Raw genomic sequence first — 18885 nt, forward strand, 5'->3', positions numbered from 1 at the left:
GTGTCTAGAAGCAGTGTCTTTTCTGGAGTGGGACTTCACAGCAGACCAGGTTTTGAGTCATGTGCTTGACCAACTCTAAGTGGCTTTGTTTTGAATTCCTGAATGTTGTGAATGTATACTTATGCTCCACAAGTAACAGCTTCTAAAAGTAAAAGCTTACAAAGTGTGATATTTTCCGGAAATTAAATTAGTAGTTTGAGCCTAAACCTAACTTAACCAAAACAACAAATATGTTGCAACCTAAACAACTGTCAACAAGTAATTATGTCTTGTTATGTGACTTGATATATTTTTAGTGAGCTTTACTTTTGGGAGCATCCAGCGTAATAATTGCTAACTTGACAGGTGCTGTGCTGCATATAGCAGCCTTCCATTTTTCATTCATTCATCTTCATGACTCGCTCATTTCACTGGGTGCTAGAGCCCAGCCCAGCTGACTGGGGGTGAGACTCAGGGGACACTAGTGGCACGACAAAAGTGCACCACAGAGCCACATGTAAACAAACATACACGCATGCACACACTCACACCTACAGTACGGGCAATTTGGGCCTGGCCAATTCACCTGGAGTGCATGTTTTTGGTTATGTGAGGAAGCTGGAAAACCCAGAGAACACACGCAGTCACAGGGAGAACATGCAAACTCCCCACAGAGCTGGACTCAAACCAGGAACCGCTTTGCTGTGTGACAACAGTGCTACCCACTGTGCCAACGTGCCGCCCTGCAAGCCTCCAGTTTGTGGAAATATTACCACTTACTGAGAAAACAGCATCAACATAATAGTATTAAGAAATGAGGCACATACACATTTGTGCGTTTGAGTCAATTAAAACGGTACAATTTCAAACATAACCTGACATTTTCAGTTATGTTGATTTGCCAATATATAACTGTTTTCAATAATTAACTTAACAAAATTTTAACTTACCTGTTGTTACCATGAAGAGTGTTTTCCCATTTCCTAGATAAACATTTTAACCACTACCCCTAATAAATGTAATGACAGAAAGCAGTCAGAAAGTCAGAAAGCAAGTGGCACTTGAAAATGAGGGAAAGGGCTAAAAAGAGAAACTGTGTTAATGTGTTGTAAAATCTAACAAACTAGGGACACACTTGTCCAAACTTACTCCCATGCATGTTAATGAACAACACAAGCACATGCAGATACTTGTATACTAACAAACATGGTGCTGTCATCATTTGTAGGGTATGGTGTGGGTGGTCCTTGCAGACAAAAGGATTCCCTCTTTGGCAGAAGTTCTGTTCTTATTCACTATAAGACCAATAAACTATATTCAGCAAAACCACTGTACCACTTACACTTTCCTGCTTGCATGACAAATTCATGAACAGTGATGTGCAGAAGACATTAATATTGTATTGTATCAGACAGCATTCTTTTTGTTTATTGCTGTTAAATAAGTCATGCAGTCTTCTGTCATCCAGACAGCATTTCATTGGAAGGTTTATATGTGGGTTCTTACATTTACATAACAGTTTGCATTTCTGGAAATTGCTGAATCTCTTTTCACATCCATAAATGCTCACAAGGAATTGAGTCAATATTTCTGAATTTCTCAATTTCAGTGTAATTATTAAAATAAATAATCCTACAGTAAAAAAAAACTAGGTGGCACGGTGGTGCAGTGGGTGCGCTGTTGCTGCACAACACGGCGGTTCCGGGTTCGAGTCCCGCTCTGTGCGGAGTTTACATTCTCTCCCTGTGTCTGTGTGGGTTCTCTCCGGGTTCTCCGGATTCCTCCCACCTCCAAAAGCATAAACTTTAAGTTAATTGGCCAATCCCAAATTGCCATTAGGAGTGAGTGTGTGCGTGGTTGTCTGTCTTTGTGTGTGGCTCCGCGATGCACTGGCGTCGTGCCCGCCTCACGCCCTGTGCCAGCTGGGCTGGGATCCAGCTCCCCAGGACCTGCTGCGGCGGATAAAGCGGAAGAAAATGAATGAATGGATGAACGAATGAATAAACAAAACTGCATAAAGATTCTTAATGGAAATAAAATAAACAATTACATCTCAGTGATTATCTAAAACATGTGTATATACTTTCACATTTAATCCAGATCCAGTAACATTAGCCTGAATGACCTCAATTGTTCATGTATTCCACTAAATTACTACCAATTTAAATTTAACCACCTGTATTAACATTACCATGACTCTGGTGGTGAGGAAGATGAAGAGGGCAAAGGCAGAGCAGAGGACAAAATGGTGGAAGCTGGAAAAAGGAAGAGCATTCCATGACTTTTAGGGAGAAGCTAAGACAGGCTCTGAAAAGTCAGGAGGTACTTCCAAATGATGAGACAACTACAGCTATTGTGATCAGGGAGACAAGTAGGAGAGTACTTGGTGTGTCACCTGGAAGGAAAGTAGAAAGTAGTAGAGAAGACTTGGTGGTGGAATGAGGAGGTACAAGAGTGTATACAGAGAAAAAGGTTAACTAAGAAGAAGTGGGACACTGAGAGGATTGAGGAAAGTAGACAGGAGTACAGGGAGATGCAGCATAAGGTGAAAGTAAAGGTAGGAAAGGCCAAATAAGGGGCTTATGATGACTTGTATGCTAGGTGGAATTGTAAGGAGGGAGAGACTGATCTATAGAGGTGGGCAAGAGAGAGACAGAGATGGGAAGGACATGCAGTAGGTTAGTGTGATTAAGGCTAGTGTTGGAAGCGTATTGACAAGTGCCAGTAGGGTGGTGGAAAGATGGAAAGAGTACTTTGAAGAGTTGATGAATGAGGAAATTGAGAGAGAAGAAAGACTAGAAGAGGTGGCTGTTGTGGACCAGCAAGTAGCAGATTAGTCAGGATGAATTGAGGAGGGCATTGAAGAGGATGAGGAGTGGAAAGGCACTCGGTCCTGATGATATACAGTATCTGTGGAGGTATGGAAGTTTAGGAGAGGTGGCAGGGTTTCTGACTGGGTTGTTCAACAGGATCTTAGATTGTGAGAAGATGTCTGAGGAATGGAGGAGAAGTGTGCTGGTGCCCATTTTTAAGAACATGGGAGATGTGCAGATTTGTGGCAACTACTGAGGAATAAAGCTAATCAGCCATAAAATGAAGTTATGGGAAAGAGTAGTTGAAGCTACACTAAGGGCAGAAGTCAGCATTTGTGAGCAGCAGTATGGTTTCATGCCAAAAAAAGAGTACTACAGATGCAGTATTTGCTTGGAGGATGTTGGTAGAGAAGTACCGAGAAGGCCAGACTGAGCTGCATTGTGTTTTTGTAGATCTGGAGAAAGCTTATGACAGGGTGCCCAGAGAGGAACTGTGATATTGTATGAGGAAGTGTGGAGTGGCAGAGAAGTATGTTAAAGTGGTGCAGGACATGTATGAGGACTGTAAGACAGTGGTGAGGTGTGCTGTAGTTGTGACAGAGGAGTTCAAGGCGGCGGTGGGACTGCATCAGGGGTCAGCTCTGAGCCCCATCTTTTTCGCAATGGTGATGGACAGGCTGACAGACGAGTTTAGACAGAAATCTCCATGGACTATGATGTTTGCAGATGACATTGAGATCAGTAGTGAGAGTAGGGAACAGGTGGAGGAGAAGCTAGAGAGGTGGAGGTTTGTCTGGGAAAGGAGAGCAATAAGACAGAGTACATGTGTGTGAATGAGAGGGACCCAAGTGGAAGAGTGAGGTTACAGGGAGAAGAGATCAAGAAGGTGGAGGATTTTAAGGACCTAGGGTCAACAGTCCAGAGCAATGGAGAGTGCGGAAAATAGGTGAAGAAGCATGTACAGGGAGGATGGAACAGGTGGAGAAAAGTGTCAGGTGTGATAGATGAGTTTCAGCTAAAATTAAAAAAAAGGTGTACAAAACTGTGGTGAGACCAGAGTTTTTGTTTGGTCTAGAGACAGTGTCACTGAGAAAAGACAAGAGACAGAGCTGGAGGTAGCAGAGATGAAGATGCTGAGGTTCTCTTTGGGAGTGGCCAGGATGGATAGGATCAGGAATGAGTACATTAGAGGGACAGCGCATGTTAGAGGTTTTGGAGATAAAGTCAGAGAGGCCAGACTGAGATGGTTTTGACAAGTCCAGAAGAGAGATAGTGAATATATTGGTAGAAGGATGCTGAGTTCTGAACTGCCAGGCAGGAGGCCTAGAGGAAGACCAAAGGTGAGGTTTATGGATGTAGCGAAAGAGGACATGAAGGTAGTTGAAGAAGAAGAAGAAGAAGATACACTTTATTGATCCCCTAGGGGAAATTACATTTGTCACTCAGGTGTTTGTTACATTTTTTTTGTGTTAGTTTTTCACACTATGTATGTACAGGCCCCTGAAACAACCACAGCACACAAAGGGGCCTGTAATCATGCAGTTAGTATACAAACACAACACAACACAACATCAAGCTGTACATTGGGAGGCAGAGTGACGGGCAGCAGCTTCCTGGAGTGCGCCCCAATAGAGCAGCTTGTAAGGGGGACGGCACCTTGCTCAAGGGTGCCTCGGCAGTGGCTGGGAGGTGAGCTGACGCCTCCCACCGTCAGCTCACACTCCGGAGATGTTCTGGCGGGAGCGGGAATCGATCCACCGATGGCTGGGCGATCTGTCTTCAAGACCTCTACTCTACCGCTGAGCCACTGCCGCCCCAGTTGGTGTGAGAGAACAGGATGCAGAAGACAGGGTTGAATGGAGGCAACTGATTTGCTGTGGCGACCCCTGAAGGGAAAGGCCAAAAGGAAAAGAAGAAGATTAACATTACCTGTAGAGAAGACAACATTCTTGGAAATAAGCTTGTGATCCACAATGGAAAACTGGGGCAGTTCAATCTTGTCCACTCCGGTCACAGCATTCTTTCCTCCTCGCCAGTAGAATTCAATGTCATCTGTAGTGTAACCATCTGAAACACATAGAAAATGAATGACAGGAAGATTATTAATACCACTTGAATATTCTATGTTCATAACTACATTCCATGTGGATGGCATTTAGTCCATTTAATCACTTTTGTAGGTTTGGTTGGTTTGCAATTTGAATTTTGTTGACTGCAAGCACAATTATTATTTTTTATCCTGTACAATCAATTGCAGTGCAGATTTGTTTGCTTGTGTGCTTCCATCAAATTTATTTTTTAAAATATATTTACATATGTACTACTCTCTAGATTTGAGTAGACTGCTGTTATTAAACATCAATAACACTGTCAACTACCAACGCATTAAATGGATGTGGTTTGAAATCTCTCTTGCTGTGAAGGGCCAGTAACAGCAGCATTTTAAACACCATCATTGTTATTTGATATTCAATAGTATCCATTTTTATGGTATTTACTACTCATAAAATATATTGTTTGTGATACTTCAGTATGGTATAACTTTGGCATCAATGACTACAAATGTCTGATAGGGATTTTTAGCAGGTCCTTGACATATTTTTAGTTTTATTCACATGCAGACAACAGCTAACAGTATAAGTCCAGTCTGTCCTGGGCCATTTAAGCTCTACATTTTGAGGGAAGGTTGACATCAGCTTCTTGGTTCCTTGACAATTAATCAAATATGAAAAAGCATATAACTTTATGCATAGGGATCCTTTTAAAATGTATGTATCAACTTCATTATGTTTGTTACTTGAACAGCTCAATTATTAAAGCCTTGAAAATGGAGGCATGCCCATATTTATTAACATGAATCAAACATATCTCTCTTACCCTTATTTTGGATTGTGGAAACTGACAGAAAAGTTGCCAGGGCGCAGGAGCAATACATGATGGAGTAACTTGGTGATCTGTAGTTACAGTTCAAAGTACTGTTGTGAGAAGAATCTTCTTTAGTCTGTGAAATTTATTGTTAAATAATCCAGCACCTACTGTTTGTTTTGCTGTGTCTGCTGACTTGAGGGTGTGAAAGATGAGCCAGGGAGGGGTTAAGGACAAGAGTAGAGTCAAGAGATATCTAAGTTCAGTGCTTTGTTGTTGTTTTTTAAGGGGTCGCTGTAATAGCTACACCAAACATGTTAATTTATGAATTTTACATTTCAATATTCTTTATGACTTTTTTGTATCTTTGCAGAGCCACTGATGTTAGCAAATTACTCAATGTTTCCACCTGAATTACATGTGAAACATTCCAATTAAAGACAGGGATATTGGTTAGGTGAAGCAAAAAATCTAGAGGGAGATGCTGGGACCAACAACTTCACCTAAGGGGTCCAACTAGGCAGTTATCTCCTCACCGCTATGGTGAAAGCCACTATTCTGCTCCACACTAGACCACCTAGAAGACGCACTGGAGATCTATTCCACACACCTGGTCTAAAAGTCAACTAAGCAAAAACAAGATTGAAGCAAAGACTGCATGTAAATAGGGAAGAAGATGAGTTTGTGACTTACTTTTCATGATTGATTGACAGACAATGTGCCTTTAGAACCAGTGTCATGAAAACACTTTCTGGAAACTGTTGTGGAGACACCACATCATATTTTGAGGGACTAAACTATCTACAACACAAAAACAGAATTGACAGCTTTGACACCACAGCGCTTTGCATAATAGAAGGTATGTAATGGCACAACCAGGTTTCCAAATTAACTCTATTTCCAGCACGCTGGAAAGAACCAAATGGTTCCCTGCATCCCATCTGGCAGCTGACAGGTAACTGGCAGGTAACTTTACCTGTTTGATGTGAGCTGTTTGCATAATTAGTGGAAAAACCGGCTGGACTAGGTAAAAAATAACAACATGCTTGACAGACCCATTTAGCAGGAAGTCCTGCATTGTATCATAAATTGGTAACAGATAGCTTATCTGCTTCCCTCTTAAGTCTTTTTCTTTCCCACTCTTCTCTAGTTTATGTTTTAACTCACAATTTTTTCCTCAAGTTTTGCCATATTGGTTATTTTTCTGAAATATGACACTACTTGATGTTGTCAATTTTTCTGAAATATGACACTACTTGATGTTGTCAATTTTTCTGTGCATATTTTCTGTTTATTTTTTGAAATTTATTTTTAACCTATTCATATTTGCTCCTAACTCTGTTACAGTCTTTCTCTGGAAAAAACAAAAAAAGAAATTTGTGACATTTCCTGTTACTCCAGTTTATTAATCCCTCAGTGGGGACATATACACAAGGACCCTGTAAACATGCAAATCAAGGGAGAAACATTGTGAATGGTAGTTACGTAGCAGCACCCAATGAGAAGCTTGTGGGGTTTGATATTTATTTATTCAGTTTATTTTTCTTCTTTCCAGACATGTTATTACAACATATTTCACTTTCATCAGTGTTAAAACATCATCAACAACATCCGAAAAGAAAAAAAAAAAGGCTTAATGGGTAGAAGCCATTGGCTTATAAGATATATATATATATATTCTGGGGTTGTCAGTTTAACGCTTTAATTAAATTAACTAATTACACTGCAAATTAACGTACTATAAAAATTAACTCAATTAATCGTGAGTGGCAAGTCAATGCGCAAGCATTTTAAATTTGGCCCATTGAGTGACCTGTAGGCTGCAGTGGCACGTCACTTAGTACCTGCACCAGATGCCTGTTGCAGTGGTTTTTAACCTGGGTTCGATCGAGCCCTAGGGGTTCAGTGAGTCGGTCTCAGGGGTTCGGCGGATTGTGTTGGGTGTTTTTTGCCGAACATACACGAATCACTGTGTACATTTGAGACATCGTGTCAATTCATGATGACACGCCCCCCTTAGCCATCACTGGCTGCAGGTGATCACGCTACATGGATTAGCCTACCTGTGCTACAGGGGATTTTGCGCACTCAGTAGTCGATTTATGCCTGTCATGATGGCATATATATGAAGACACACACATATATAAGAGCTGTAACTTCTAGAGGCTCTTCAGTCCTCCACTCATTACCTATTTTAATGGCACCTGTTTGAACTCATTAGCAGTATAAAATACACGTGTCCACAACCTCAAACAGTCACACTCCAAACTCCACTATGGCCAAGACCAAAGAGCTGTCAAAGGACACCAGAAACAAAATTGTAGACCTACACCAGAATGACAATAGGTAAGCAGCTTGGTGTGACAAAATCAACTGTGGGAGCAATTATTAGAAAATGGAAGACATACAGGACCACTAATAATCTCCCTCGATCTGGGGCTTCACGCAAGATCTCACCCTGTGAGGTCAAAATGATGACAAGAACGGTGCACAAAAATCCATGTGAAGGAAAGAATGAATGGGGCCATGTATCGTGAGATTTTGAGTGAAAACCTCCTTCCATCAGCAAGGGCATTGAAGATGAAACGTGGCTGGGTCTGTCAGCATGACAATGACTCCAAACACACTGCCTGGGCAACAAAGGATTAGCCTTGTAAGAAGCAATTCAAGGTCTTGGAGTGGCCTAGCCAGTCTTCAGATCTCAACCCCATAGAAAATCTTTGGAGGGAGTTGAAAGTCCGTGTTGCCCAACGACAGCCCCAAAACATCACTGCTCTAGAGGAGATCTGCATGGAGGTATGTGCCAAAATACCAGCAACAGTGTGTGAAAACCTTTGAAGACTTACAGAAAATGCTTGACCTGTCATTGACAACAACGGGTATATAACAAATGTAGCACATCTCTAGAGTGGTTGGTCTATTAGTGAGAGGTGGCTAAACCTGTGTTCTTTAATATGTACTATGAGTTTCTATAGAATTGTTGTTAGGCTTCTCTTTTCATTTTAACTTTAACTTTAATTTAAACTTAACTATGTACCTTGTTCAATAAACACAACTCTTTTACCAAAATAACATTTACTCACAAGGTAGAACTCATATACTTCAATATCATCAACAACAAAAAGTCACAGTTTAATATGCAATATAGAAATACATTAACAAAATAAGGGCCCAATATAATAAAACAAAATAGCCAGCATTGAAGGCAATTCAAGTTAACTTAAATACCGTTGTAGGCCTGAACGTCGCTCGAGTGTGGTGTAGCCTTAAACCAGTGGCTGCTTCACCTTTCAGGTGGAATAAAAAATAAGAGGTACCTTACTTTAAAGTGACGGGATTCTCAGGTGCGCAGGTTCCAAGACAGAAGGAGCATTGAGAACGATGGTAGCGATGGTAGCAGGTGCGGTGAAGGCGATGGTGGCTGATGCGGTGAAGGCGATGAATCAGGAACACGTGGCAGAAGAACCTCCTCTGAGTCCCATGAAGCAGTCCCTCCACGCAAACTTTGCTCATGAAGGTTTAGCGTGGCTAGCTCGTTAACAAAGTCTGTGAGTCCGTATTTGTTGCTAAGTCAGCAACTACGTTCACTTGTTTTCTGTCTTCGGCGCCAAGTAGTCCACTCACGCTGACGGAAACTACTGTCCACATTTTCATATACTCGAGTTTGGGTTGAACTCTTTCATCAATTCTTAATCCACTCTTCCACTAACCAAATGTCCTTCTCACTACCACTAACCACACACACCGGTTGCACGTCTGTTCCCTCATTAAATTGTCTCTCTCTCTCTCTCACTCGCTTCTGTGTCCTTTGACCCAGGATGTGATGCAGTCATTCCCCAAAACTCAAAAAATATAAACATAAATACATCGTCAGAACATCAACACATATTTTAACATGAGTAGCTAACACATTAACATAACATTTCTTTTCACAAAAAGGATTCACTTTTTTAACTTTAAATACTATTATATATTAATATTTAAACCTTTTTAACCTTAAATATTTTTATATTTATATGTATTAACTGAACTTATTATTCAACTTAGGAAATTTTTAATTGAAATGATTACATTTAAACAGGGTTACACTGAGTATTGAGATGAACTTTTGTTATTTGACCAAATAGTTATTTTCCACCATAATTTGCAAATAAATTCTTTAAAAATCAAACAATGCGATTTACTGGATTTTTTTTCTCATTCTGTCATAGTTGGTTTACCTACAATGACATTTACAGGCCTCATCTTTTTTAAGTGGGAGAACTTGTTGTAAGGTTAGTACGTATACATAGGGGAAGGCAGAGTGAAGAGTTGCGTGAGGGATCGTGCCCCAAATGATCAGCTTGTGGGGAGGACGGCACCTTGCTCAAGGGTTCCTTGCTCAAGGGCTCCTCGGCAGTGAATAGGAGGTGAGCTGTCAGCTCACACACTGGAGAATGTCTTGGCGGGAGTGAGAATCGAACGGCCGATGGTTGGGCGATGTCTGGTCTTCAAGACGTCTGCTCTACAGTTGAGCCACTACAAACATTCTACAGTTTTTCAGGCTTGAAATATTATATAATGGGAGCATTGGAGAGGCAAAAAATTAATGCAATTGTTCCTGCTGGAAAATGCCCATTGAATCGAGCAGTGAAATAGACGCAGAACCAGGGCTATCATCTTTGATAACTACACAAACAATACAAACAAAAAGTGAGTTTAGAAGTTTAAAATATAATTATTTTTTATTTTATACCATTGAACTGCATTCCACTATCACAAATTCACAAAAATGTTGTTCTTTTGCTCTACTTCTCTTTGTACATGTAGCATATAGGAAAAAGTATTTCATTCCACCAAAATTTCTCTGTTCATTATTTTTTTTATGTTTTTAAGTAATCTACATTATTTTGTTTTAAACAAGTGTTTTGTATGTATTTATTTTAAATTTGTTTGAGAATATTAAAGTTTCCTTTTGGGATCTCCGTTACCTTCGACACGTGATGTCACTTCCGGGGATGTGCACCCCTTCCTCAGTCATGTTCTGGCGATGACGGAGGAAGGTGAATTTGTGAAGTGCTCCCGTGTTGTATATGGTATAAAAAGTTGTACAAATGAAGATATAGTGTTAGAAAGTAATTATTTGGTTTGATATAATGAGTATTTGTTATATTGAGTTTTGTTTTTGTCACGAGTGAAGTGTTTGGTCAATGTTTAGAGAATGTGTATTTCGTGGGAAAAATTCAGGGCCACCGCGGCAATTTTTTTTCATGACATATCCTGTGCTACAGATTGCTGTGCTCTGTCCACTTTGTGTACACACTTTGTGACCGTGTCACTTTGTTTTGCGCAGAATAAATATTCCAGCTCAAAGATAAGAAAACATTCATTTGAGAAGGAAGAATGCATTTTAGGTTTCATTATTACTCCTATTTGAACATTTAAATGACACTTTTTGTCAGTTTTTTAAAACAAAGTAAAAAAGAGAAACATCATGGTAGGCATTTAAAACTTAAAATGGCTGAGATTAAAAAGAACAACTGAGGCATTACAGTGGCAATAAGACACCTTGTCTTGTGTCGTCACTTTAAACTTTGTGATATCTTTGAATTTTTTACATAATGTTATCACTTCAGCACCACAGACAAATTATTAAGAGCATTTCTATACTTGATAACAATGGACCATCCACACCAAACTGCTTATGAAATAAATTAGAACTATATTTTATGCAAAATTCTGACAATTTTCTAAAACTCTATTTGCCATGTAATAGTATATACATAGTTCAACAAAATCTATCAGTGCCAAAACAGTATTTTCTTATTCATCTCTCTTTCTACAAGAGCAAAATCAGCCAAGGATGTATCTAAGTGGGTCTAAATCATTTTGCTGCAACCAATGGGAATACAATAAATTGGATGGGAAGATTTATGTTGAAACTATTAAAATTTAAACAAAAAAGACAAATCGTTGGTTCCCATTACAGACTCAGTTGGGTTCCCAATAGCTGAATGTAGAAAGCTGAGGTTAATCTCTTGTGTAAGGTGGTTGCCATTAACAGCTCTGACATTTAAAACGAACAACATGTCAGTAACAGTAGATAAATGAAAAAAAAAAAATACTCACAGCTCTCTATTTCGAGTGTGCAGTTTTGCTCATCTAGTGGATAGCGTCTCAGGTCCATCATACAAGCAGCAGTGGTAGTGATTCTGAAAACAAATGGGGCAGTTTTACTCACAACATTATGATTAAAGGTCCCATATTGTGTTAGTTTGTTTTTTTAAATTCATGTCATTCAGCTGCCAGATGTCCAACTACACTGTATTTGAAATGTGAAATTGAATTCACTTGCCCAAAAGTGATCCGTGGTCCCCAATATTTTTTGATTGAATATTGATAAAATTCCTTCTGACCCCCAAACAGACTGTGTTAATGGGGCGTAGCTCTCAGCTACCTATCTAGACGCCCTTCCCCCCTCTGAGCCTTCTCTATGAACAACTCCCTCCCCCACACATTCACAGGCGTTTTGTTTTGATCCAGTGTCAGAGCCATCGTCAGTCTCAAACTTTTCTTTCAGTAACTTCATTACTACGTACAGTGTGCCCTCGTTCTTTGCGGTCAATGCATTCCAGGAACCACACGCGATTAACAAATTCCGTGATCGAGCGACAAACTATTTCTTATTATTTACGGTGATTTAAACATGTCCCCCACCTCTTGCCTGCTGAGATAGTCAAAACTGTCACCAGATATCAGAGACGCTTCTGTGGACAAGGGGATGGATGGATGGATGGATGGATAGATGGACGGATGGTTGGATGGACGGAGGAATGGACGGACGGATAGATGGACGGATGGACGGATGTACTGATAATCATCCAACTCAAAACAACATATTTTGACAGAGGACTAAAAAAAAAGAATCTATACAGTAAATATAAGCACAGGTGCCAGGTAGAGGCAGCAGCATTGGTGAGCATTGGGGTTTTCACACTGATGGTGGGAACTCCTTTTGAGATTAAAGGTCTAAAGCTAATCCTTATGTCCCAGTTTTAGTATTATTTGGATAATCCTGTGGGGTCCTCAGGGAGGCCAGACCTGAGCTATGATTCACAGCAGGGATCAAATGTGCGACAGCGGTGACAATAATGGGTCACCAATAAGTTTCTGCTCCATGTCATATTATCTTGACATACAATATGCTGTATGCCATAAATACACAAATATATATTTGTTAATGACACCATGAAAACAGAAAAATTCAATGGGATTGCTAATATTAATAAATCCACTTTTTATACATTTACAATACAAATGTTACAACAAACCTGCAAGGCAATGTCTTAATGCATGCAAACAATGCTGTATGAGTGTGTGTGTTTCACATTTGCCCTTCCCTTCCTCAGTTCTTACATTTGTAGTGACTCAGTACTGAAGTTATTTTGTATGTTACTGTAAGTGTATGATGGCATAAGTCGACAAGAACACAGAAGACAGTGGCACATTGACCTGTGACATAATGAAATTATGTTCCTCCTGAAACTCCAGATGCCAGCACAGTTTAATGACCATAGTAGTCTTAGAACATGTTATGTATTAAAAACATAATTGTGCCTTTCTGAACTACTGTATGCTTGACTCACGGTAGCTGTTTTTATTGTGCATAAGATGGGGCCAAATGTATAAGCCTCGGACAAACTGATGTATATATCATCCCAACTTATTTACAAATACCTCAGTTAAATGTTTCATCTTATTTTATTTTAGATAAAGAATGTACAGTATATCATATGATACTTCCTCAGGCTGAAATGGGATCTAGTTTTAAATCTTCAACAGCTAGTATAGACGTTGCCCTCAAATAAACATGATCTGACACAGTGGAATAAGGATCAGTGGGCAGCAGTGGCTCAGTGGTAGAGTGTGCGGTAGAGCGGGTCACCCAATGTTTCAAGAACGGTGGTTTGATTCCTGCTCCTGTCCAAAACAACACCCAGAGGTGAGCTGACAGTGGGAGGTGTCAGCTCACCTCTGGAGCACTGCCGAGGCCCCCTTGAGCAAGCCGCCGTCCCCCTTCGCTCTTTTGGGTGCACCACGAGGGAGCTGCCTGCCACTCTGCCTCCTCTGCATGCGTACAGGCCCCCTGTGTATGTGCTTGTGTGTTCAGGGCCTGTACACACATATACGTACAGTATATGCATGATTCAAAACTAACTAGTGTGCCACTAATTTCCCTGCAGGGATTAAAATCAGTACAGTGTTACTTCTACTTACGAACGTCTCTTCATACGAAATTTTCAAGTTATGAAATGACTCAACAGGAAAATATTGCCTCTTGTTACGAAAGAAATTTCAGGATACGAAAGGTAAAAATACAGTATGGGATGCTACTCGGAGCTCCCAAAGTTCCCTAAATGCAACATTCTTACAGCTGCTCTGCCATTGGCTATTACCAACATTTTCCTGGCATCCCATTGGCTAAGAGGGACCTCTATATGTAGCTAGATAGGTGTCTGCAGCGTCCTCGTCATTTGGCCGTCGACCTATGCGGTGTTCTGAGAGTGAATATATTAACTTTTATAGTATTCACTATGGACCCTAAGAAAGTGATGGAGAACAAAGGAAAAGAAAATAAGAAGTGTTTTTTTGTCTATACAAACAAAGCAAGAGATAATAGAAAAGCATGAAAAAAGGGATTGTTTGGTTTATTTTACCAAAGAATATGGCCGTAATGCATCTACAATCGCCAAGTTATTAAAACAAAAGGAAGCCATAAAACACCAGGAGTTGAAGGCATCGCGTCAGTGGTTCGAGAAGTTCAAAAGGAGGACTGGAATTCACTCTGTTGTTTGGCATGGTGAGGCAAGTAAAGCAAGAACCAAAGAGGGCAAATAACAATGAGGACAGCAGTTAAAAGATAAATGACCATCATCTTTATTCTTTACTCTATTCCTTGTTTTTTGCATTATGCACAACTCTCATTTATTGTGTAATAATCTAATTGTAACATGTTTTTGGTACATGCTTTGATGCATTTTTATGCTTTATAAAACATTTATGTATGAATTTTGGGGGGCTTGGAACGGATTAGGGCATTTGAATGGAAAACGTGACTCTACTTACAAAATGTTCTACTTAAGAAATTTCTTCCAGAACCAATTCATTTCGTAAGTAGAGGAACCACTGTATATACAATAAATAAATAAGTAAAGATTATAATTGTCCTTTCAAGGAAGATGTTCTATACAGATATAGAGCTTTAATGATACATGGGTTATGGAGCATGAAGATCTTAATTTTTACTTTTACTGAATTTGATTTATCACATTTTATGAAGTAAATTAGTGCAGTATGTGGGTGCAGTGCGTAGCACTGTTACCTGAAAAGCAAGACGTCCTTGGTTGATTCCACTTGGGGCATTTCTGTATGGAGTTTGCATGCTCTTTCTATGGGTTGCCTGGCTTTCTCACACCACTAAAATGCAGCTTAAGTGAACTGGACATGCTTAATTGTCTGTAGGTGTGAATGTGAGTATGAATGTCTGTCTATCTGTGGCCCTGCGATGATTTGTCAACTCTTGACTGTAACCAGCTGAGATACTGCTCACATTAACCCTCAACCCATAAATAAATTCAAGTAAGCAAAAGTCTTTCATTATGGCTATGTTGCTAATTATGAAATATGTAGCATGGAGTGTAGTACAGGTTGCTATCCTGGTTCTGGTCTCATGTTAGAATTTGATTAACTCTGACGAAGTTGCTACAGAGCAACACAGCATGGTAGATAATCACCACACCTGACAACTTAGATAAATCTGTGTCAGTGGAGAGACTCATATTGAGAGAACTCCTCTGTGTAACATTGAAAAAATAATCACTCACATGTCTCTGACCATCTCTCTCTAGCTCTCTCCCTCTTGCAATCTTCATTTGAACTTCACTAATACATGTTTTACTTGAATGTATTGCCAATCTTTGTGCATCTCTTAATTGGAATAATTTATTCCAATTTTATTTTTGATATCATATTCTTTATATTACACAAACACATTATTAGAAACACGACAAAACACTACACTACACTATACCACACCACACCCAGATTTCATTTTAGCTCAAAAAAGTAGTGCATCCCTGGGATGTGCTTTAACAAAAATTTGTGCATCCCAACATGACATTTATGCATCCAAAGAGTAATAACAAAATATAGGGTAGAAACCATATACGCAATGATTGAGTTTTGCCAATAGTACAATATAAAAATGAAACAAACTGTTACTTTTAACGATTTTACTAATAACTACGTCATAACTTTCAGGAAAAAAGAAAAAACAGAAAAAAGTACATATTATTTTTATAAAAATGTTACAGCCTTGTTGTCATTCTTTAAAAAAAAAGTTTCAGAAATAAAGAAAGATATAAAACAGTTCTTTTTCCCTTTTTATTTTCACTTAATAGTTTTCTTTGCCTTTAATTCATATATTCTCCTGTGGACACTGCACCAAGTTGATGGAGCCTTCTCCACACACATTTTTTAAAGCTGCATTTTGTCTTGGGTCCTGAAATTTAGCCATTCCTCACCCATGAAAAAAGTTGCGATCATTGCAGTACAAATGTTCAAATTTTTGCTGGTTTTCGCTCAGCTTCTTCTGCATTTTTTTCCATACTGACCACAGTAATATCTGTCCTTCTTTTCATTAACTTTTGTTTTTTTATTCAGGAAAGCACCCATTTGTCACTTGGGTTTTCTCCAACTTTTGTATCTTTTTCGGAGGCATGGTCTAATGTGAGACTAACTCGTGGCTCTCTCGCTGCAGCATGTAAAATGAGCAGGTGTTGTGTTAGTATTTGGTCGATTTTATTCATTCGTTCATTCATTGTCACAACCATACCTAAGGTCAATTTGGAATGGCCAATTAACCTGAAGTGCATGTTTTAGGAGGTGGGAGGAAGCAGGAGAACCCGGAAAGAACCCACACAGACACGGGGAGAACAAGCAAACTCCGCTCAGAGCAGGACGCAAACCTGGAACCGCTTTGCTGTGTGGGGACAGCGCTACCCACTGCGCCCCTTGTCAATTTTAATAAGGCTGAATCAAGCAGATGAGTCTTGTGACCAGAAACTTGCACGAGATCAAAACACGATGGCGATTTCCGGGTTCGAAATTTAAGTGGAGAAATGGATAAATTTTGAATATTTTTGTTGAATGGAAGTACATTTTTTCCCAATATTACATAAAAAGGTAACATCTTTTTTTTTTTTTATTGTAAGTATTCAAAGTTTGCCCCGTAGGAATGAGTGTGTGTGTGCATGGTTGTATGTCTTTGTGTGTGGCTCCGCGGTGCACTGGCGTCGTGCCCGGAGTGTCCCCCGCCTAACGCCCTATGCCGCCGAGATAGGCTCCGGCTGCCCGTGACCCGCTGCGGTGGATATAGCGGTGGTAATCTGAAGATGACTGACTGACTATTCAAAGTTTCCGTCCCAGGGACGCACAGTGTCTGATGATAGTGCGTCCCTGTCAAAAAATGTGCGTCAGAGACGCGAGGACGCACGCAAACGAGAACACTGCACACCACGTTATACTATACTATACTATACTTCACTATACTTAGTACACTATGCTATAGTATAATATTCTATACTATACTATACTATACATTAAGGTATATGCATCCCTCTGGCTCCGTTCAAAATCGCTATTCACATAATTATTATGTCTCTTTCATTTGTTTTTTGTTGGTTTGTGTCTTCTCATACTGTGAATTCCCTGGCACTAGTGGGATGAATGAAGTAAATATCTTGTCTTATCTTATTCTTTACACAAAAACCATATGACTGTGTTTCTCTGGTGATGACAGTCATGGAAAGTTGACATTGATGAGCAGATCATCAATTTACAAAATCTGGAAATATATACAGTATATATATATATATATAATTTTTTTTTAATATTTACCAACACATGTAAATATAATTATGGGTTGCCTATGATTATAATCCACTGATCTAATGCAATTGTCACATGATTTATGTCACTATTCTGTAAATTTAATGTAAAGTGCAGGATGTGGATGATACAGCTTTTATCAAACAATTTTAAGTTTAGAATGATGGTAATAAAATGTATTTAAAAAGTGGTCTAATTCCTCAGCCTCTTGAATGTGTTGGCATGTACTTGATTCTTTACAACAATACACCAAGGATCACCTTGCTTATGCAAGTGCAACTTGCGGATGTTTTTCTAATAGTCTTTGAAGGAATTTTTTTAAGTCGAGCCAACCCTAAACGCCTATCACACTCAATCCAGACTCTACTTCCGTCATTAGGACAGGATCACCCTAGGGAGCTCAGCCTTGTGGTTAAGTGAGCCAACAGAGTCAGTGGTGATTAGGTTGTAAAGTAGCCTCTTTCAGTCTAATTATCAAGGATCACCAAAGGTAAATAATTTTTCAGAGCTATCATGGCATAATTGGAAAAAAGCTTGACCAAAGAAGCATTTTACAAAAATCTGACTGTTGTCAGATCACAAAAAATTACATCATTCTTTTAAGATCATTATGTGTGAAGACTGCAATACTACTGACAATACAGCAAAAGCAATACAAACACTATAGACATTTCACTATACCCATACTTAAACAGGCCTGTTTGTTTTTTTATTTCTATGCCTATTTATGATTTTCTATTTATATATTCTTGATGGGTTATTTATTACTCTTTGGTATTGTACTACTTTATGTGTGCTGGTGCTTTCTGTGTACTTTTTCTGTGTTGTGTGCGACAAATTAATTTCCCTGACGGAACCACTTCAAGGGATAAAGTTATACTCTACACTACAGGAACTGACAGCCCAAATGACAGGTGGCACTGCAATTGTAGGAACAATTATGATAACCCAAGTTACAATGGGAACCAAGTACTCAAGGCGGCTACTCAAGGTTAATCTACAAGTCCCCTAAAGGTTATGAATGGAGCCTAAATAACATCATTACTGAATATTAGGTTAAAAAAACAACAAGGAATTGCTGATCATACCCCAGTGTTAGTGACTCATTTGAGTCAGAAAATTGAATAGTTGTGCTGGATGTCCTTTTTCCAACCAAAAGAAGATGGCGTGAGATCTTCAATAAGAAAAAAAAAGATCAGTGAAGGCTCATCATGTTGCAAATGTGTGCCTTCTCAGAGAATCTGATGATATAAAGACTCAGTACACATACTAATGTTTATATTATCAATCACAAATGTTG

General features: G+C 39.4%; 1 protein-coding gene across 1 annotated transcript in view; it reads right to left on the minus strand.

The window, feature by feature from the left end:
- LOC137605977 (gamma-aminobutyric acid receptor subunit beta-2-like) overlaps window positions 1-18885 on the minus strand; it is an 83074-nt gene that overhangs the window by 11776 nt on the left and 52413 nt on the right. Inside the window, exons 5-6 of the mRNA XM_068330974.1 lie at window positions 11766-11848; window positions 4722-4859 (exon numbers count right to left, since the gene is read on the minus strand). Coding sequence (XP_068187075.1) covers window positions 4722-4859; window positions 11766-11848 — 221 coding nt within the window. The remainder of the gene's footprint in view (window positions 1-4721; window positions 4860-11765; window positions 11849-18885) is intronic.

The sequence above is a fragment of the Antennarius striatus genome, chromosome 13, assembly GCF_040054535.1.
Source record: "Antennarius striatus isolate MH-2024 chromosome 13, ASM4005453v1, whole genome shotgun sequence".
Classification (NCBI taxonomy): Eukaryota; Metazoa; Chordata; class Actinopteri; order Lophiiformes; family Antennariidae; genus Antennarius; species Antennarius striatus.